Source organism: Onthophagus taurus, chromosome 11 (genome assembly GCF_036711975.1).
Source record: "Onthophagus taurus isolate NC chromosome 11, IU_Otau_3.0, whole genome shotgun sequence".
In the NCBI taxonomy this organism is placed as follows: Eukaryota; Metazoa; Arthropoda; class Insecta; order Coleoptera; family Scarabaeidae; genus Onthophagus; species Onthophagus taurus.
This window is the reverse complement of record NC_091976.1, coordinates 30977114-30998991: the sequence shown is the minus strand read 5'-3', so window position 1 is coordinate 30998991 and position 21878 is coordinate 30977114. Positions and strand designations below refer to the sequence as shown.

At 31.4% G+C, this 21878-nt stretch overlaps 2 protein-coding genes across 5 annotated transcripts in view; one reads left to right on the top strand and one right to left on the bottom strand.

The window, feature by feature from the left end:
• LOC111416735 (protein O-mannosyl-transferase Tmtc3-like) overlaps positions 1-21878 on the bottom strand; it is a 71809-nt gene that overhangs the window by 25899 nt on the left and 24032 nt on the right. Inside the window, exons 3-4 of the mRNA XM_023048830.2 lie at positions 9086-9167; positions 3166-3265 (exon numbers count right to left, since the gene is read on the bottom strand). Coding sequence (XP_022904598.2) covers positions 3166-3265; positions 9086-9167 — 182 coding nt within the window. The remainder of the gene's footprint in view (positions 1-3165; positions 3266-9085; positions 9168-21878) is intronic.
• Positions 18911-20312, top strand: LOC111416736 (required for meiotic nuclear division protein 1 homolog). 4 transcript variants are annotated; one of them, XR_002706593.2, is made up of 3 exons: positions 18911-19458; positions 19505-20228; positions 20284-20312. XR_002706593.2 is itself a non-coding variant. In XM_071200610.1 (3 exons), the coding sequence occupies exons 1-3, from the start codon at positions 18932-18934 to the stop codon at positions 19760-19762; spliced, it is 699 nt and encodes a 232-aa protein (XP_071056711.1). In that variant the 5' UTR covers positions 18911-18931; the 3' UTR covers positions 19763-20312. The 4 variants fall into 4 exon arrangements, 3 of the variants coding, with proteins under 3 accessions (XP_071056711.1, XP_071056710.1, XP_022904599.1); XM_071200610.1 differs by having other exon boundaries at positions 19505-19567; positions 19654-20312; XM_071200609.1 differs by having other exon boundaries at positions 18911-19454; positions 19519-20312.

Here is a 21878-nt window from a genome sequence, read left to right as displayed (position 1 = left end):
CGGGTATTTAACAACACTGCCAATTATTAATTAAAGTATCATCTTTTTAATGGAACAAACCGTTTTGAAAAATTACTTTCAGTTTTTGAGAAATAAATTTTTGAAATGATCGATACATTTTGTCGAATTTTACAAATTTCGCCGATTAAGATTTAAAAATTCGTATAAAATCCATTTCTTGGAATATGAGTATGAAAATTTCTCAAAGTGTTAATAAAAGTGCCCTCTTTTCAATGAACCAACAAGTTTTGAAAAATAACTTTTAGTTTTTGAGAAAACAATATTTGAAGTTTTGATAAAATTTTCGATGTTGCAATTTTCATCGATAATTTTCAAAATTTCCTATACAATTAATTTCTTGAAGGATCCTTGTGGAAATATTACCAATTATTAATTAAAGTATCCTCTTTTTAATGGAACAAACCGTTTTGAAAAATTACTTTCAGTTTTTGAGAAATAAATTTTTGAAATGATCGATACATTTTTTCGAATTTTGCAATTTTCGCCGATTAAGTTTTAAAAATTCGTATAAAATCCATTTTTTGGAATATGAGTATGAAAATTTCCCAAAGTGTTAATAAAAGTGTCCTCTTTCCAATGAACCAACACATTTTGAAAAATAATATTTAGTTTTTGAGAAAACAATATTTGAAATTTTGATAAAATTTTCGATGTTGCAATTTTCATCGATAATTGTCAAAATTCGCTATAAAATTAATTTCTTGAAGGGTCCTTGTGGAAATATCACCAATTATTAATTAAAGTATCCTCTTTTTAATACAAAAAGCTTTTTTGAAAAATCACTTTTAGTTCTTGAGAAAAAATTTTTTGAAATAATCGACAATTTTTTAGGATTTTGCAATTTTCGCCGATTAAGTTTTAAAAATTTGTATAAAATCCATTTTTTGGAATATGAGTATGAAAATTTCCCAAAGTGTTAATAAAAGTGTCCTCTTTCCAATGAACCAACACATTTTGAAAAATAATTTTTAGTTTTTGAGAAAACAATATTTGAAGTTTTGATAAAATTTTCGATGTTGCAATTTTCATCGATAATTTTCAAAATTCGATATAAAATTAATTTCTTGAAGGATCCTTGTGGAAATATCACCAATTATTAATTAAAGTATCCTCTTTTTAATGGAACAAACCGTTTTGAAAAATTACTTTCAGTTTTTGAGAAATAAATTTTTGAAATGATCGATACATTTTTTCGAATTTTGCAATTTTCGCCGATTAAGTTTTAAAAATTCGTATAAAATCCATTTTTTGGAATATGAGTATGAAAATTTCCCAAAGTGTTAATAAAAGTGTCCTCTTTCCAATGAACCAACACATTTTGAAAAATAATATTTAGTTTTTGAGAAAACAATATTTGAAATTTTGATAAAATTTTCGATGTTGCAATTTTCATCGATAATTTTCAAAATTCGATATAAAATTAATTTCTTGAAGGATCCTTGTGGAAATATCACCAATTATTAATTAAAGTATCCTCTTTTTAATACAAAAAGCTTTTTTGAAAAATCACTTTTAGTTCTTGAGAAAAAATTTTTTGAAATAATCGACAATTTTTTAGGATTTTGCAATTTTCGCCGATTAAGTTTTAAAAATTTGTATAAAATCCATTTTTTGGAATATGAGTATGAAAATTTCCCAAAGTGTTAATAAAAGTGTCCTCTTTCCAATGAACCAACACATTTTGAAAAATAATTTTTAGTTTTTGAGAAAATAATATTTGAAGTTTTGATAAAATTTTCGATGTTGCAATTTTCATCGATAATTTTCAAAATTCGATATAAAATTAATTTCTTGAAGGATCCTTGTGGAAATATCACCAATTATTAATTAAAGTATCCTCTTTTTAATGCAACAAGCCGTTTTGAAAAATCACTTTTAATTTTTTAAGAAATAAATTTTTGAAATGATCGACAATTTTTTCGAATTTTACAATTTTCACCGATTAAGTTTTAAAAATTCGTATAAAATCCATTTCTTGGAATATGAGTATGAAAATTTCTCAAAGTGTTAATAAGAGTGTCCTCTTTCCAATGAACCAACACGTTTTGAAAAATAACATTTAGTTTTTGAGAAAACAATATTTGAAGATTTGATAAAATTTTTGATGTTGCAATTTTCATCGATAATTCTCAAAATTCGCTATAAAATTAATTTCTTGAAGGATCCTTGTGGAAATATCACCAATTATTAATTAAAGTATCCTCTTTTTAATGCAAAAAGCCGTTTTGAAAAATCACTTTTAGTTCTTGACAAATAAATTTTTCAAATAATCGACAATTTTTTCGAATTTTGCAATTTTCACCGATTAAGTTTTAAAAATTCGTATAAAATCCATTTTTTGGAATATGAGTATGAAAATTTCCCAAAGTGTTAATAAAAGTGTCCTCTTTCCAATGAATCAACCCGTTTTGAAAAATAACCTTTAGTTTTTGAGAAAACAATATTTGAAATTTTGATAAAATTTTCGATGTTGCAATTTTCATCGATAATTGTCAAAATATGCTATAAAATTAACTTCTTGAAGGATCCTTGTGGAAATATCACCAATTATTAATTAAAGTATAGTCTTTTTAATGCAAAAAGCCGTTTTGAAAAGTCACTTTTAGTTCTTGAGAAATAAATTTTTTAAGTAATCACTGCCACTAAAACTAACACTAGACCGAGAACTAGAAACATTCGGATTTAGCCCCACGTCTTTCAAGACGGCTAAACCCGAATGATTTTAGTTCTAGGTCTTGTGTTAGTTCTAGTGATAGTGCTCTTGAAAAACTAGAACTAACACTAGACCGAGAACTAGAAACATTCGGATTTAGGTGCATAGGTCGGTTAAACTACAGTTTACTTAAAATCCTTTCTGGTTTTAAAAGTTCTGCCAAAAAATAGCTTTGAAAACTTACACTGTGTAAACGTGCCCTTTCATTTTATTCCTCCGAATTAAAAAATAGAGTGTAAGTAGTTATTTTGAATGATGTAAAGTCGGCTTAAAAACATTTAGTAGAATGGACAGTTGGGTAAATCCTGCGAAAAGCAGTAGGAATTTAGGAAAATCTAGGATTTGCGTATCGCCCGACCGTGGAATAAATTGATTGTACAGAACTAGGCGTCTAATTCAATCGGAAAAGAGGATTTGTACGGATCACTTACCAGTAACTTTTCTGCTTCTAGCCGCTCGACTGTAGAACATAAACGCGGCGAGGAAGAACACCGACGATAAAGTCTCCGCTCTTCCAACAACTCCGGTCACCTAAAAAAAGGATGAGGGTGGAATTAGAGTCGCAGAACATTAAACGTCCGGAGAGCCAGATGGATTATCTTCCAGTCTAGTTACAGAAAATAATTTATTATTCAATTCCCCATTTTTTGTTACAATTTCATTAAAATTAAAAACAAAACAAAGTAACATCAACAAAACTACGGATTTCAAATTACCAGATTTAATTTTCATAAATACCATCGAATGTTTATTTTAATGAACGTCGAATAAACAAGGTAAAATAAAATATCTGTCTACGCGAAAAATTAATCAAGCTTGAATGAGGATTGGTTATGTCGTGCGTAATTCGCAAATTGAAATTATTGTTGAACTGATTGCGTGATTAGTCCGAAATGCATTGTTGTACTTGTAATTGATTTTCAGAGAGCTACCTACCCCATAAACCTATTATTACCAGAAGCGTAATAACAACACCTGAGGCTGCACTAAAATACTATAACTACATAAAAAATGTAGAAATGAAAAAGTATAAAAAAATTAAGAAAACAACAAAAGATTCAGCCTTGAGTATGAAATGAGAAGTTCTATATACGATATTAAGCAGAAACCGAGTATGTATTTCCGCTTGCAGGTTCGTACTTGATTATTTCGCGAATTGACCCGTGTATAAAGCCCTTTATCCCTACCGAGGGAAATTGCGTATCGGGAAATGCTGCCGCACCCCGCGAAACCAAGCGAAATATAATACGAAAGTGGAGGGAAATATGTCGATGGGATATCACCAAAGTGCACCGGGTCATCATCGGCGACGGAGTCTCACCCATCCCATTTCAGTACTTCCCCGGCAGATTGCCGCGTTGCGGGCGAAATTGCCAATTTAAAATGGCGCTCGTCGGGACGCGCATAAAAGAGCGCGAGTTGCACCCCGCGGCGCCCCAAAGATTATGCAAAGTGCATCGGTTTATTTCGGATCTGCGGCGTAGTGACGCCCCCCAGACCGCCCGTTACGGCACTTTGATACTTCTCGACTGAAATCGAAGGAAATGTCGCGATTATTGGACTTCTACTTTTGTGTAGTTTCAAGAGACGCACATTGAAATTCATGAAAAAGCTTTTCGGTTATTATACTTCCAGGGATTCATTTTAAATTAACGATAACGTTAAACATTAGTAAAGAACGAATTTTCTTTCTATTTTAGATCCATCTCTTAAATACACCTTAAACCACCTAAACGGTCATCGGAAATGAGTCTAGTCGCCGTAATTTTCCCGTAATTACCATTATAACCGACGGATTATCGCCATCTCGGGAATGAGACCGTAAAATACCCTAACGACTTTTGGGAGATACGTACGGATTAACGACAGCTCTAATATACTATCTTTAAGGATTAAATCGAAAATCAAAAGTAAAAGAATATTATATTAAAGATCTCTAACAAATATAAATTGAGATTTTGATTTGATACAACTGCAATATATGCCTCAAAACCATTAAAATAGGTATAATATTACGTTGGCAACACTGATTGATATTTTAAAACCGAGTATAAATTATGGTTTTAGAATTAATTGTAAACACTTTCTACATAAACACTTATTTCCATCATTTTTAGTTTTTAAGACACAACTCAAAGTCAAAAATTTAGGTATTTTTGATTATTATGTTGTGTAAGTTGGCAAAACTGATCGACGAGTTAAAACCAATTATGGATTTTGTTTTTAAGGGTGGTTGTGAATGTTTTTTGTATAAGAAGTTACTTCAACCTCTTTTTACTTTTTGAGTTATTTTATAACATATTTTTTTGTACAAATTATCAAAATCAGGTATTTTTGCTTTTCGACTTGAATATGTTGGCGAAACTGATCGATGGATTAGAATCAATTATGGATATTGATTTTAGGATTGATTCTGACGGCTTTCTGTATAAAAACTTACTTCCGTCATTTTTAAATTTTTAGTTATAACAACTTCTTTTCTTCAAATCATCAAATATAGGTACTTTTCCTTTTTGACTTGAACAGGTTTGGCAAAACTGATCCAGAAGCTAAATATGATTATGGATTTTGATTTTAGGGTTCATTGTGAATATTTTCTGTATAAGAAGTTGCTTCAATCTTTTTTTTACTTTTTGAGTTACAACAAATTCTTTTGTATAAATCATCAAAATCAGGTATTTTTGCTTTTCGACTTGAATATGTTGGCGAAACTGATCGATGCATTAGAATCAATTATAGATATTGATTTTAGGATTGATTCCGACAGCTTTCTGTATAAAAACTTACTTCCGTCATTTTTAAATTTTTAGTTATAACAACTTCTTTTCTTCAAATCATCAAATATAGGTACTTTTCCTTTTTGACTTGAACAGGTTTGGCAAAACTGATCCAGCAGCTAAATCTGATTATGGATTTTGATTTTAGGGTTCATTGTGAATATTTTCTGTATAAGAAGTTACTTCAACCTCTTTTTACTTTTTGAGTTATAACATATTTTTTTGTACAAATTACCAAAATCAGGTATTTTTGCTTTTCCACTTGAATATGTTGGCGAAACTGATCGATGGATTAAAACCAATTATAGATTTTGATTTTAGGATTTATTCTGACGGCTTTCTGTATAAAAACTTACTTCCACCATTTTTTAATTTTTAGTTATAGCAACTTCTTTTGTATTAATCATCAAATTTAGGTACTTTTGCTTTTTGACTTGAACAGGTTGGCAAAACTGATCCAGCAGCTAAACCTGATTATGGATTTTGATTTTAGGGTTCATTGTGAATATTTTCTGTATAAGAAGTTACTTCCACCATTTTTTAATTTTTAGTTATAACAACTTCTTTTGTACTAATCATCAAATTTAGGTACTTTTGCTCTTTGACTTGAACAGGTTGGCAAAACTGACCCAGAAGCTAAACCTGATTATGGATTTTGAGTTTAGGGTTCATTGTGAATATTTTCTGTATAAGAAGTTACTTCAATCTTTTTTTACTTTTTGAGTTACAACAAATTCTTTTGTACAAATCATCAAAATCAGGTATTTTTGCTTTTCGACTTGAATATGTTGGCCAAACTGATCAACGGATTAAAACCAATTATGAATATTGATTTTAGGATTGATTCTGATGACTTTCTGTATAAAAACTTACTTTCACCATTTTTTAATTTTTAGTTATAGCAACTTCTTTTGTATTAATCATCAAATTTAGGTACTTTTGCTTTTTGACTTGAACAGGTTGGCAAAACTGATCCAGCAGCTAAACCTGATTATGGATTTTGATTTTAGGGTTCATTGTGAATATTTTCTGTATAAGAAGTTACTTCCACCATTTTTTAATTTTTAGTTATAACAACTTCTTTTGTACTAATCATCAAATTTAGGTACTTTTGCTCTTTGACTTGAACAGGTTGGCAAAACTGACCCAGAAGCTAAACCTGATTATGGATTTTGAGTTTAGGGTTCATTGTGAATATTTTCTGTATAAGAAGTTACTTCAATCTTTTTTTACTTTTTGAGTTACAACAAATTCTTTTGTACAAATCATCAAAATCAGGTATTTTTGCTTTTCGACTTGAATATGTTGGCCAAACTGATCAACGGATTAAAACCAATTATGAATATTGATTTTAGGATTGATTCTGATGACTTTCTGTATAAAAACTTACTTTCACCATTTTTTAATTTTTAGTTATAGCAACTTCTTTTGTATTAATCATCAAATTTAGGTACTTTTGCTTTTTGACTTGAACAGGTTGGCAAAACTGACCCAGAAGGTAAACCTGATTATGGATTTTGATTTTAGGGTTCATTGTGAATATTTTCTGTATAAGAAATTACTTCAATCTTTTTTTACTTTTTGAATTACAACAAATTCTTTTGTACAAATCATCAAAATTAAGTATTTTTGCTTTTTGACTTGAATATGTTGGCGAAACTGCTCAATGGGTTAGAACCAATTATGGATATTGATTTTAGGATTGATTCTGACGGCTTTATGTATAAAAACTTACTTCCACCATTTTTAAATTTTTAGTAATAACAACTTCATTTGTATTAATCATCAAATTTAGGTACTTTTCCTTTTTGACTTGAACAGGTTGGCAAAACTGACCCAGAAGCTAAACCTGATTATGGATTTTGAGTTTAGGGTTCATTGTGAATATTTTCTGTATAAGAAGTTACTTCAATGTTTTTTTACTTTTTGAGTTACAACAAATTCTTTTGTACAAATCATCAAAATCAGGTATTTTTGCTTTTCGACTTGAATATGTTGGCCAAACTGATCGATGGATTAGAACCAATTATGGATATTGATTTTAGGATTAATTCTGATGACTTTCTGTTTAAAAACTTACTTCCACCATTTTTTAATTTTTAGTTATAACAACTTCTTTTGTATTAATCATCAAATTTAGGTACTTTTGCTTTTTGACTTGAACACGTTGGCAAAACTGACCCAGAAGCTAAACCTGATTATGGATTTTGATTTTAGGGTTCATTGTGAATATTTTCTGTATAAAAACTTACTTCCACCATTTTTTAATTTTTAGTTATAACAACTTCTTTTGTATTAATCATCAAATTTAGGTACTTTTGCTTTTTGACTTGAACACGTTGGCAAAACTGACCCAGAAGCTAAACCTGATTATGGATTTTGATTTTAGGGTTCATTGTGAATATTTTCTGTATAAAAAGTTACTTCCCCCATTTTTTAATTTGTAGTTATAACAACTTCTTTTGTATTAATCATCAAATTTATAAAAATAGGTACTTTTCTTTTTTGACTTGAACAGGTTTGGCAAAACTGATCCATAAGCTAAATCTGATTATGGATTTTGATTTTAGGGTTCATTGTGAATCTTTTATGTATAAGAAATTACTTCAATCTTTTTTTACTTTTTGAGTTACAACAAATTCTTTTGTACAAATTATCAAAATCAGGTATTTTTGCTTTTCGACTTGAATATGTTGGCGAAACTGATCGATGGATTACAACCAATTGTGGATATTGATTTTAGTATTAATTCTGATGACTTTCTGTATAAAAACTTACTTCCACCATTTTTTAATTTTTAGTTATAACAATTTCTTTCGTATTAATCATCAAATTTAGGTACTTTTGTGAATTTTTTCTGTATAATCATTTTTTACTTTTTGATTAAATTGGCAAACCTGATCGATCGATAAAATCCGATTATACATTACGATTTTAGTGTTTATCGTAAATGTTTTACACATTGTAGTTTATTTCTATCAGTTTTATTATACTTTTAATTTAAAAATCACAATACTTAAGCATTACAAACAATCCAATTAATATTAAATGATTGCAACTGGTGACTGGAAGCGTAAACTTTATTATGCATAATTAAGATTCGGTTAACTGCAACCGCACATAAGAAGCTGGCGAAGGCGCCGGCACAAGATTAAATTTTAAGTAGATGAAATCTCAAGACTCGGTTTAATTTATTCATTAGAGGTTAATTTTACATGGTATTATATGGGGAATAATAAACAGAATTGGTTCTTCAAGTGATGTCCGAGAACGTGAGTGAACCTAACCAAACTTAAAGGGAGAGAAGACTAGAGAAATTAGGCGCCGTAAATAAATAAATCTGGCGGAAGAACAAAAGATCGCGCTCAAAGGGGGCCGACCTTGTCTTTCCTTAATGAAATAAAGTATCGATCTTCCGGAGGAAAACGAGTTCTCGCCTCCTTTGATCTTTGAGCACAAAGTGCTAGGTTACAAAATTGGTGATCTAATATGCACCAGTCGAAGAACACTACTCAACTTATTAAGTTTTCTCTCTACATGCTTTAGGTTAGTTAAATATATTGATACAACTTACCGCTTCGGTGTGAATGGGGTGCACTGCGAACAGCATAGCCGCTACGAAACTTGACAGCTCAGGCAGGAACATGGAGCACATCCTGAAATTGGAGACGTTTGCCGTTACAAGATCGTCCAACCGGGTCTATTTTAGCAGCATTAATTAATTTATGGAGTTGTGTTTCTAGTTCTCGCTCTAATGCGGCGGCGTGCTATCCAACTTTTGATGTTTGGTGCAGAGCGTTAACACATTTCCGCCGACAAACCGTTAACGCGCACGGTTTTCGCAACTTTACGAGATTAAAAGCTGTTACATTGCTACACTTCATGAATACAAATTAATTATTTGCTAATATTTACTCGGATCAAAACTTCCACCGGCGAATAAAACAAATACTAGTTATGAAAATAGTTGCAAACTAAGTTTTGGAACGATTATTTTTAAATATACAAGTTTTCGAAAAGTTTTCGGCGTTCCATTTCGTACCCTCACGTCATCTCCGCCTCGGACAAAGAAGAGCAAATACTGGAATTCATGCCGCGGCGCAAACTGAAACTACGTTGTCCGTTATCGATCTGTTTGTTATAAATTTGAGAAGCGGTGTTCTCAAACAGAAATCGCCACCGTACTAGAACTTTGTCGGTAACTTATAGAGGCCACACGGCCGTCGTTTAGAACGACTCCAATTTAATAAAACCCGGAACTTTGCAGTTCTACGAGATTAGAGGAGTTGGACGCATCATAAGTTCAATTACTTGCGAACCCGTAATGGGTCTCTAAATGGGCAACTTTTCAAAAGATTTCGCGCCTCGTCGACTTCTCAATGTTCCAAACATGACGTACTATATTCACATACTTTAATATGAACCACTTCAATCGATGCAAGTTTCTCTCTAAGAATTGTTTTGACTTTTTGGGAGCTACTTTAAAACAACTCCGCGTATTTCCCGACCAACTATTTTTAAACTAAAAGCCCTCGGGGTGAAAATACAAAAACAAAAAGCGAGCTCACCGAAGCTTATAGATGGCATAAAGTAATTAGAGAACTCGAACGCAACTCGTAACGGTTACAAAAGAAGTACTACAATTTCCAATATAATTCACATCTCTGCCGTAATGGAGCTCCATGTCATTCGAGCCGAATAGGACGTTTTGGTTATAATTGAAATTATATCCAACTGTGTGGTAAGCTTTTCGCTGTGTTGTATGCCCGCAGCCAACTCAATTTTCCAATAAGCACTCGCAAAACTCAATCTAACAATGATACATTCATCGGCGGTTCTAATAGAATGTATTAACCTTTTTGTTACACTACAGAAACCCTTCATACAATAGAACTTGATTGCTTCGAGCTATTTGAATTCAACGTTATGTGGGTACGTTTTTGCATTAAATCTCTTGTTTTATAGACAAGAGATTAAAATAAGTAACCAAAAAATGTTGTATTCATTAATACTCAAAATAGGACACCATTTTTCAATTTGAGTTTTGAAATCTATTTCGTCGCTTAATAGTTAAAGTAGGAGTTACAACTAGTGCACGGAACTTTTGTAACAAAACGATACGATTTCCCCCTCCACTCGTTCTCAGCAGAAAATTTCATACAAAAATATATATATAAACATTTTTTTTGAGGTTATATCCTTATTGTTGATTTAATCAAAAAATATTGTTAACAAAATTTATTTAGAATTACTTCAGGAACAGTGTTTGTTAATATAATTTTTTGCTAACTTGAAATTTTAATTTCCCTCTGAATAGTATGCTATCAAAATTAGTTATCTCAATAATTATTGTTTTTATCAAAAAATGTTTTAAACAAAATTTGTTCCAATTTCGATTTTGAATCAATTATCTTAATAAAAAATTTTTACATCTCTATTAATTAAGCATCTAAGTGTAATTATGTGTAAAAACGGAAAAATTATTATTTTGAGGTTATCTCCTTAATTATTGATTAAATCAAAAAAAATTGTTGACAAATATTGTTTAAAATTGTTTCAGGAACAATTTTTGTTAACACAATTTTTTTCTAACTTGAAATTTTAATTTCCCACTGAACAGTATGGTACAAAAATTAATATTTTTGAGGTTATATCCTTATTTTGATTTAATCAAAAAATGTTGTTAACAAAATTTGTTTAGAATTACTTCAGGAAGTGTTTATTAACACAATTTTTTGCTAACTTGAAATTTTAATTTCCCTCTGAATAGTATGCTATCAAAATTAATTATCTCAATAATTATTGTTTTTATTAAAAAATGATTTAAATAAAATTTGTTTCAATTTCGATTTTGAATCAATTATCTTAATAAAAAATTTGTACATCTCTATTAATTAAGCATCTAAGTGTAATTATGTGTAAAAACAGAAAAATTATTATTTTGAGGTTATCTCCTTAATTATTGATTAAATCAAAAAAAATTGTTGACAAAGTTTGTTTAGAATTGTTTCAGGAACAATTTTTGTTAACACAATTTTTTTCTAACTTGAAATTTTAATTTCCCACTGAACAGTATGCTACAAAAATTAATATTTTTGAGGTTATATCCTTATTGTTGATTTAATCAAAAAATGTTGTTAACAAAATTTGTTTAGAATTACTTCAGGAACAGTGTTTGTTAATACAATTTTTTGCTAACTTGAAATTTTAATTTCCCTCTGAATAGTATGTTATCAAAATTAATTATCTCGATAATTATTGTTTTTATCAAAAAATGTTTTAAATAAAATTTGTTTCAATTTCGATTTTGAATCAATTATCTTAATAAAAAAATTTTACATCTCTATTAATTAAGCATCTAAGTGTAAATATGTGTAAAAACGGAAAAATTATTATTTTGAGGTTATCTCCTTAATTATTAATTAAATGAAAAAAAATTGTTGACAAAGTATGTTTAGAATTGTTTCAGGAACAATTTTTGTTAACACAATTTTTTTATAACTTGAAATTTTAATTTCCCACTGAACAGTATGGTACAAAAATTAATATTTTTGAGGTTATATCCTTATTGTTGATTTAATCAAAAAATGTTGTTAACAAAATTTGTTTAGAATTACTTCAGGAACAGTGTTTGTGAATACAATTTTTTGCTAACTTGAAATTTTAATTTCCCTCTGAATAGTATGCTATCAAAATTAGTTATCTCCATAATTATTGTTTTTATCAAAAAATGTTTTAAATAAAATTTGTTTCAATTTCGATTTTGAATCAATTATCTTAATAAAAATTTTTTACATCTCTATTAATTAAGCATCTAAGTGTAAATATGTGTAAAAACGGAAAAATTATTATTTTGAGGTTATCTCCTTAATTATTGATTAAATCAAAAAAAAATTGTTGACAAAGTTTGTTTAGAATTGTTTCAGGAACAATTTTTGTTACCACAATTTTTTTCTAACTTGAAATTTTAATTTCCCACTGAACAGTATGGTACAAAAATTAATATTTTTGAGGTTATATCCTTATTGTTGATTTAATCAAAAAATGTTGTTAACAAAATTTGTTTAGAATTACATCAGGAACAGTGTTTGTTAACACAATTTTTTGCTAACTTGAAATTTTAATTTCCCTCTGAATAGTATGCTATCAAAATTAATTATCTCAACAATTATTGTTTTTATTAAAAAATGTTTTAAATAAAACTTGTTTCAATTTCGATTTTGAATCAATTATCTTAATAAAAAATTTTTACATCTCTATTAATTAAGCATCTAAGTGTAAATATGTGTAAAAACGGAAAAATTATTATTTTGAGGTTATCTCCTTAATTATTGATTAAATCAAAAAAAAATGTTGACAAAGTTGATTTAGAATTGTTTCAGGAACAATTTTTGTTAACACAATTTTTTTCTAACTTGAAATTTTAATTTCCCACTGAACAGTATGGTACAAAAATTAATATTTTTGAGGTTATATACTTATTGTTGATTTAATCAAAAAATGTTGTTAACAAAATTTGTTTAGAATTACTCCAGGAACAGTGTTTGTTAATACAATAAAATTTTTTGCTAACTTGAAATTTTAATTTCCCTCTGAATAGTATGCTATCAAAATTAATTATCTCAATAATTATTGTTTTTATCAAAAAATGTTTTAAATAAAATTTGTTTCAATTTCAATTTTGAATCAATTATCTTAATAAAAAAATTGTACATCTCTATTAATTAAGTATCTAAGTGTAATTATGTGTAAAAACGGAAAAATTATTATTTTGGGGTTATCTCCTTAATTATTGATTAAATCAAAAAAAAATGTTGACAAAGTTTGTTTAGAATTGTTCCAGGAACAATTTTTGTTAACACAATTTTTTTCTAACTTGAAATTTTAATTTCCCACTGAATAGTATGCTACAAAAATTAATATTTTTGAGGTTATATCCTTATTGTTGATTTAATCAAAAAATGTTATTAACAAAAGTTGTTTAGAATTACTTCAGGAATAGTGTTTGTGAATACAATTTTTTGCTAACTTGAAATTTTAATTTCCCTCTGAATAGTATGCTATCAAAATTAATTATCTCGATAATTATTGTTTTTATCAAAAAATGTTTTAAATAAAATTTGTTTCAATTTCGATTTTGAATCAATTATCTTAATAAAAAAATTTTAGATCTCTATTAATTAAGCATCTAAGTGTAATTATGTGTAAAAACGAAAAAAATATTATTTTGAGGTTATCTCCTTAATTATTGATTAAATCAAAAAAAAATTGTTGACAAAGTTTGCTTAGAATTGTTTCAGGAACTATTTTTGTTAACACAATTTTTTTCTAACTTGAAATTTTAATTTCCCACTGAACAGGATGCTACAAAAATTAATATTTTTGAGGTTATCTCCTTAATTATTGATTAAATCAAAAAAAATTTTTGACAAAGTTTGTTTAGAATTGTTTCAGGAACAATTTTTGTTAAAACAATTTTTTTCTAACTTGAAATTTTAATTTCCCACTGAATAGTATGCTATTCTTTTAAGCAAGATTTTCTCAGCGGATGCCGCTGAGAACGAGTGGAGGGGGAAATCGTATCGTTTTGTTACAAAAGTTCCGTGCCCTGGTTACAATAAACCAAAAAGTAGTGCGCTTTATCCATTACCCTGTAACTTGTTTAAATATTCATAAAGATGTACTAGATAATGGAAGAGTCCTCTATTAATTTTAGTCCGCATGGTCATTATATGCTTTTGCGGGACGTTAATAAAACAATGGTTGTAATATGAAGAAAGGGTTTGTTGAATAAGTAATAGGATGACGAGGCAAGTCGATCGACTGTCGTATTTGTGCGCAGCATGCAATAATCGTAAATTCCGTATTCTCTGTCATCGCAAGCGGCGTCGCCCGGTTTGCTGCTGCCATCAGTGAATTGTGGAGGCACTCCATCTATTTGACACGCTTTTACCGGGTCTCTGTTTCGTGTCAGATGGGGCCAAATAGCTACAATTAATAGCCCAGGAAGAAATTTGGGAATTAATGTAGCTCCCATTACTCATCGAAAACGTATCTGACCTTTAATCATCTAAGATCCCTCATAACCCATTTCCAGTATCAAAACACTCCCATGATCGTTGAATGAAACATGTATTGTATTGTATAGCTAGTTGAAAAGCAAATATGCTCGTTAATACGCAGGTATCTCCGTTTAGGTAGAATATTTGCGTAAACACCGCGAGCAAAACCAACACCGACTGGTGTTTAATTATTGATTTAAGCGTCGGAGAATTGCTTTGTGGTTGTGAATTATTTTCGTCCCATTCTCGAGGGCTTTCACAAGGTCCCCTATTCAAACTCGAGCGAGGAGAAACTTGCAACGTGTCGATACGCGACCGACACAAAAAAAAATCACACAAAAGTTCATACCGGAACGTGAAGTCTATACATTGTTGTGTAGCAACAAGTTCTGCTTGGCCTTCTGGGTGCGACACGCGAATTTCTTTTTCGTTGACTTGTAGCCGACTTCCTCGTTAGTTATTTAGAAGCAAACTTTATCTAGACACTTGCCAGGAGTTGTGGTCGCCGAAGCAAGTAGAGAAGCAGAAAACATCGGTCCCGTCAGCTCTTTGCGACCTCTACCGGAAAATTACGAAAGTCGAGACCCACGAGAGTCGGTATTTGGCGAATTTATATATGCAATGGAATTACAAACCGTATTTCTCATGGTCGTTTCTCATTTATATTGCATTACAGTGCAAAGTTATTACTAAATTTGTAATTTTGTGTTTTATTATTTTTATATGCCATTTTAATGAGAAGTTGTTTTTAATTTAATTGAAATTTCGTTGTAAACATAACTAATTGAATTGCCTTTCATTCTACAATGAATTTCAGTTAAGAGACAATATACAAAAATATATTTCCATAGAAAATAGGGCGTATCTACTTACTTTGTACCACATCATCAAGACGTCTTGAGAGACGTGCGGCTAAACTCCAATGTTTTTAGTTCTAGGTCTTGTGTTAGTTCTAGTGATAGTGCTAGTATAAAATTAGAACTAACACAAGAACTAGAACTAGAATCATTCGGGTTTAGCCGTCTTGAGAGACGTGCGGCTAAACCCGAATGTTTCTAGTTCTAGGTCTTGTGTTAGTTCTAGTGATAGTGCTAGTATAAAACTAGAACTAACACAAGAACTAGAACTAGAATCATTCGGACTTAGCCGTCTTGAGAGACGTGCGGCTAAACCCGAATGTTTCTAGTTCTAGGTCTTGTGTTAGTTCTAGTGATAATGCTAGTATAAACCTAGAACTAACACAAGAACTAGAACTAGAATCATTCGGGTTTAGCCGTCTTGAGAGACGTGCGGCTAAACCCGAATGTTAATAACAGTGCTAGTGTAAAACTAGAACTAACACTAGACCTAAAACTAGTAAGTTTCTGAAGACTTCTGGCTGAATTCTGTATCTGAATTCTTTATCCATGGCATATTAAATCAAAACTTTACATATAATATAAAGTCAAATCACCATCACTCACTTCATCCTATCCAAAATTGGTTTAATAACGAAGAGCACTCCTATATATGTTTGCACATTAACAGTTCATCTGCCTTATCACATCAAAAAAATGATTTCAACCCAACTCAACCCAACCGAACCCAATGCAATTAGATTTGAGAGGATTTTGATCACCTAGCATTTCTCAAATAGTCTAGATCGAAATTATAAATCGCCGGAGTACACTTAAATGGCATACTGATAACTTCTTCTTCGTGTAATGGTTAATATGGTTTTATTGGAAAATCAGTATTAAAATATTGAGATATCAACATTTTTACAATGTATCAACCTATATATTGGTTGTTATCATCACCTAGAATAACTTTCTTGCCTATCTAAGAAGTACTATACCACCTAAATCTACGTCAGATATTATGACGAATCGAATGACGTATAGATCTTAATCATCAGGTACATCGTTTATGAGTTATCACTACTTAAAGAAGGTCAATTTTAGGTTATTTTCGTGTATCTTCGCATTATTTTGGCGTTTTAGTCGAATTCGAAAGAGATTTCCAATCGTGCATTTCCACATTCGTATTGGCCAAAGATTAAGCTTTCGAATGAAACATTGTTTATCGAAATCGGTTAATTGGTTCTCATGTTATAATCAAAATACTATACATGTAAAATCCTATCTAATTGGAGGCTAACTTCGCATAGGTAATATAATTTGATATTACAGTAATACCTCGATATAACGAATCAATACGGGTAGATATAGGAGCTTAATAAAAATATACAACAATCTAGAATAAGAAATAAAACTAGTCTAACACTAGCACTAGAACTAACACTAGACCTAGAACTAGAAACATTCCGTTTAGCCGTCCGTCTCTTAAGATTGCTAAACCTGAATGTTTCTACTTCTAGGTTTAATTTTAGTTCTAGTGACAGTGGTAGGTAGCGCTAGTTAGCATAAGATATCATTATGTTGCATATTTTTATAGCGCAAAAACTAGAACTAGCACTAGACCTAGAACTAGAAAGTATCTCTCAAGTCTGAAGACGCACGGCTAAACCCGAATGTTTACACTATCACTACAACTAACACAAGATCTAGAACTAGAATCATTCGGGTTTAGCCATCTTGAGAGACACACGGCTAAACCCGATACTTTCTAGTTCTAGGTCTAGTGTTAGTTCTAGTTTTACACTATCACTACAACTAACACAAGATCTAGAACTAGAATCATTCGGGTTTAGCCACCTTGAGAGACACACGGCTAAACCCGATACTTTCTGGTTCTAGGTCTAGTGTTAGTTCTAGTTTTACACTATCACTACAACTAACACAAGATCTAGAACTAGAATCATTCGGGTTTAGCCACCTTGAGAGACACACGGCTAAACCCGATACTTTCTGGTTCTAGGTCTAGTGTTAGTTCTAGTTTTACACTATCACTACAACTAACACAAGATCTAGAACTAGAATCATTCGGGTTTAGCCGTCTTGAGAGATGTGCGGCTAAATCCGAATGTTTCTAGTTCAAGGTCTAGTGTTAGTTCGAGGTTGGCACTAGCACTATCACTAGAACTAACACAAGACCTAGAACTAGAATCATTCGGGTTTAGCCGTCTTGAGAGACGTGCGGCTAAATCCGAATGTTTCTAGTTCAAGGTTTAGTGTTAGTTTGAGGTTGGCACTAGCACTATCACTAGAACTAACACAAGACCTAGAACTAGAATCATTCGGATTTAGCCGTCTTGAGAGACGTGCGGCTAAATCCGAATGTTTCTAGTTCAAAGTCTAGTGTTAGTTCGAGGTTGGCACTAGAACTAACACAAGACCTAGAACTAGAATCATTCGGATTTAGCCGTCTTGAGAGACGTGCGGCTAAATCCGAATGTTTCTAGTTCAAGGTCTAGTGTTAGTTCGAGGTTGGCACTAGCACTATCACTAGAACTAACACACGATCTAGAACTAGAATCATTCGGGTTTAGCCGTCTTGAGAGACGTGCGGCTAAATCCGAATACATCTAGTTCTAAGTCTAATATTAGTTCTAGTGACAGTGGTAGGTAGCGCTAATTAGCATAAGATATCACTATGCTGCATATTTTTATTGCACTAAAACTAGAACTAGCACTAGACCTAGAACTAGAAAGTATCGGGTTTAGCCGTCTTAAGAGACGTGCGGCTAAATCCGAATGTTTCTAGTTCTAGGTCTTGTGTTAGTTCTAGTGATAGGTAGCGCTAGTTAGCATAAGATATCACTATGTTGCCTGTTTTTATTGTACTAAAACTAGAACTATCACTAGAACTAACACAAGACCTAGAACTAGATTCATTCGGGTTTAGCCGTCTTGAGAGACGTGCGGCTAAACTCGAATGTTTCTAGGTCTAGTGTTAGTTCTTGTTTTACACTAGCACTATCACTAGAACTAACACAAGACCCAGAACTAGAATCATTCGGGTTTAGCCGTCTTGAGAGACGTGCGGCTAAATCCGAATGTTTCTAGTTCTAGGTCTAGTGTTAGTTCCAGTTTTAGTTCAATAAAAATATGCAACATAATGATATCTTATGCTAACTACGCTACTTACTACTGTCTCTAGAACTAGCTATAACGGCCACTGATAGATTTTTTTTAGGACTGTATGTAAACTTTTTTGAGTTAAAGATATGATTATGTTTTGTGTTCCCCTTGATTAATAATACTTATATAGTTCTTATGTAAAATATGGAAATAATATGGACTTCTTACATATTTTGTTAATTAGTAAATAATAATGAATTACATTTCGGGAGTTGAGATATTGTCATTTTCCGGGCTGTATGTAGACTTTATTGTATCACTGTATATATATTTACATATATCATATTTATATATATCAACAATGACGTTTAGACAATCTTTTTCGAATTAATCAAAATGAAATTGAATAATATTTTTGGTGAAAAGCATACGATTTTGCCGCGTTTTAGAGGAATGATGCGTCGAACGTGGCAGAATTGGTACTTGGAAAAATTTAAGGATCACAAAAACGAGTTTAACGATAACAACATTTTCATGGAGGTTAAAACTCACGTTTTTAAATCAGCCGGTTATAAAAAGTATCCAGAAGCGCATACGACGGATTTATACAAAATTGCCGCTTACGGAAGCCCGGCGAAATATAATCTAGAAAAAATTGTACCGAGTTTAACAAAATTAAACATAACCGATTCTGCGTATCAAATAAAAGGGGAAGTCGATTTGGTTCATACGCTTAAAGAGAATTCGCCGGAATCCCGTGAAACCTTCATTTTTAGGGATGGCGTTGTGGTGTTTTGGAACTTTACTAAAGAAGATACCAAAGATGTTATGGATATTCTATCAGAACATCAAATTTTTGGTTACGTCGTTGATCATCATATGCAATCATTCGATGTCAATTATTACACACTTAGTAAGAGTAGGTAAAAGTACTTTACAATAAATAAATCTCAATGAAATCTCTGTTAGATATTGTTCAATAGGACCTGACGGTGTATTTACGCTCCCAGAAAATAATAATTTCCATGAAAAGTACGTCACCTCTTGCATGTTAGCCACATCAGTGAGCTTAACAATATGGCAAACAGTCTTGGAACTTTACCTGCATAATATTTTAGAAAACGTTGCTCACGATATGAATATTGGGTACACCGTAAAAGCTACAAGGAGAGAAGTAGAACAGTTACATGGAAATTTATCGTCTTTGACGTTCTTCATGGAGATTAACGACCACGTTTATCAGCGTATAGCGAAAGGAGAACAAGCAAAAATGGACCATTTTCATAAAGAACTCTGGATACAAAATAGCATTCATAGAAGAATAAAAGACCTACAAAAACGTCTATTTCACTGCAACGAAATCAGTAATTTAATATTAGTTTTAACATCACATAGAAAACATAGACGCTCCTTCAGAATATATTACATGGGTAGTATTGCTACAATATTATTTGCGATGTTAAGTACTTTGTATAAAATTCGTGCGTTGAGAGAACAGAGGAAGCAGAAAGCATAAGGATAATTTAACATCAATTTGGTAATTTCAAATTTAGTCCGTCTTTAATATCATGTGATAATTTGTAGTGCTGGATTGAAAGAGACTTTAATTTTAATTAAATCCGCAAAGGAATTCAGCAGCGGCGTCCTCTCCTCTGTAATTTTTCTTTTCATTTAGACAATGAGTGGAATTTCAGTGAGTAGATACTAAAAGTAGAATGAAGTTTGTAATGAAATTGAAATTCTTTTAGATCAATAAAAATATTTGTGCCGTTTTAAATGTTCCTTTTTAATGATCATATTGAACACATATTTGAACATTTTATTTATTTCGTATTTTTAGTAATAAGCCATCAAATCATTGATACCTATTTATTCACTCAACCAAAATGAAAGAAGAGAAACGAGGCTGTTATGAACTTCAAGAGTGAACGAGGCGAAGTATTTAGAACTGGTAAACAATGTACTTAATAACTTCAACGTCCTTGGCTGTAATACGAGAAAATTTCAACATTTTTTCTCGAATACGATAGTTAAGAAGTTTCGACGAGCAAATTTCATCTAGAGATTCTCTGACACTCATTGTTGAAAATAGAACTCAATTGTTCTCGAAAAATTAGCCGGCGGCTTTCACGAGGTTCGAAATATTTCCATACCCCCTTGATAATTATTTTCTTATTCATGGAAATCAAGGAATTTAGGATCGCAGGTTTTACTCTGCCACTTATTGTCATAAAACGGTTTTCATACCGGAAATTTCATAGATAGTGCTAGTGTAAAATTAGAACTAACACTAGACCGAGAACTAGAAACATTCGGATTTAGCCGCACGTCTCTTAAGACGGCTAAACCCGAATGATTCTAGTTCTAGGTCTTGTGTTAGTTCTAGTTTTAGTGCAATACAAATATGCAACACAGTGATATCTTATGCTAACTAGCACTACCTATCACTGTCACTAGAAGTAACATTAGACCTAGAACTAGAAACATTCGGATTTAACCGCACGTCTCTCAAGACGGCTAAACCCGAATGATTCTAGTTCTAGGTCTTGTGTTAGTTCTAGTAATAGTGTTAGTTCTAGTTTTAGTGCAATACAAATATGCAACATAGTGATATCTCATGCTAACTAGCGCTACCTATCACTGTCACTAGAACTAACATTAGACCTAGAACTAGAAACATTCGGATTTAGCCGCACGTCTCTCAATACGGCTAAACCCGAATGATTCTAGTTCTAGGTCTTGTGTTAGTTCTAGTAATAGTGTTAGTTCTAGTTTTAGTGCAATACAAATATGCAACACAGTGATATCTTATGCTAACTAGCACTACCTATCACTGTCACTAGAAGTAACATTAGACCTAGAACTAGAAACATTCGGATTTAGCCGCACGTCTCTCAAGACGGCTAAACCCGAATGATTCTAGTTCTAGGTCTTGTGTTAGTTCTAGTAATAGTGTTAGTTCTAGTTTTAGTGCAATACAAATATACAACACAGTGATATCTTATGCTAACTAGCACTACCTATCACTGTCACTAGAAGTAACATTAGATCTAGAACTAGAAACATTCGGTTTTAGCCGCACGTCTCTCAAGACGGCTAAACCGGAATGATTCTAGTTCTAGGTCTTGTGTTAGTTCTAGTAATAGTGTTAGTTCTAGTTTTAGTGCAATACAAATATGCAACACAGTGATATCTTATGCTAACTAGCACTACCTATCACTGTCACTAGAAGTAACATTAGATCTAGAACTAGAAACATTCGGTTTTAGCCGCAAGTCTCTCAAGACGGCTAAACCCGAATGATTCTAGTTCTAGGTCTTGTGTTAGTTCTAGTAATAGTGTT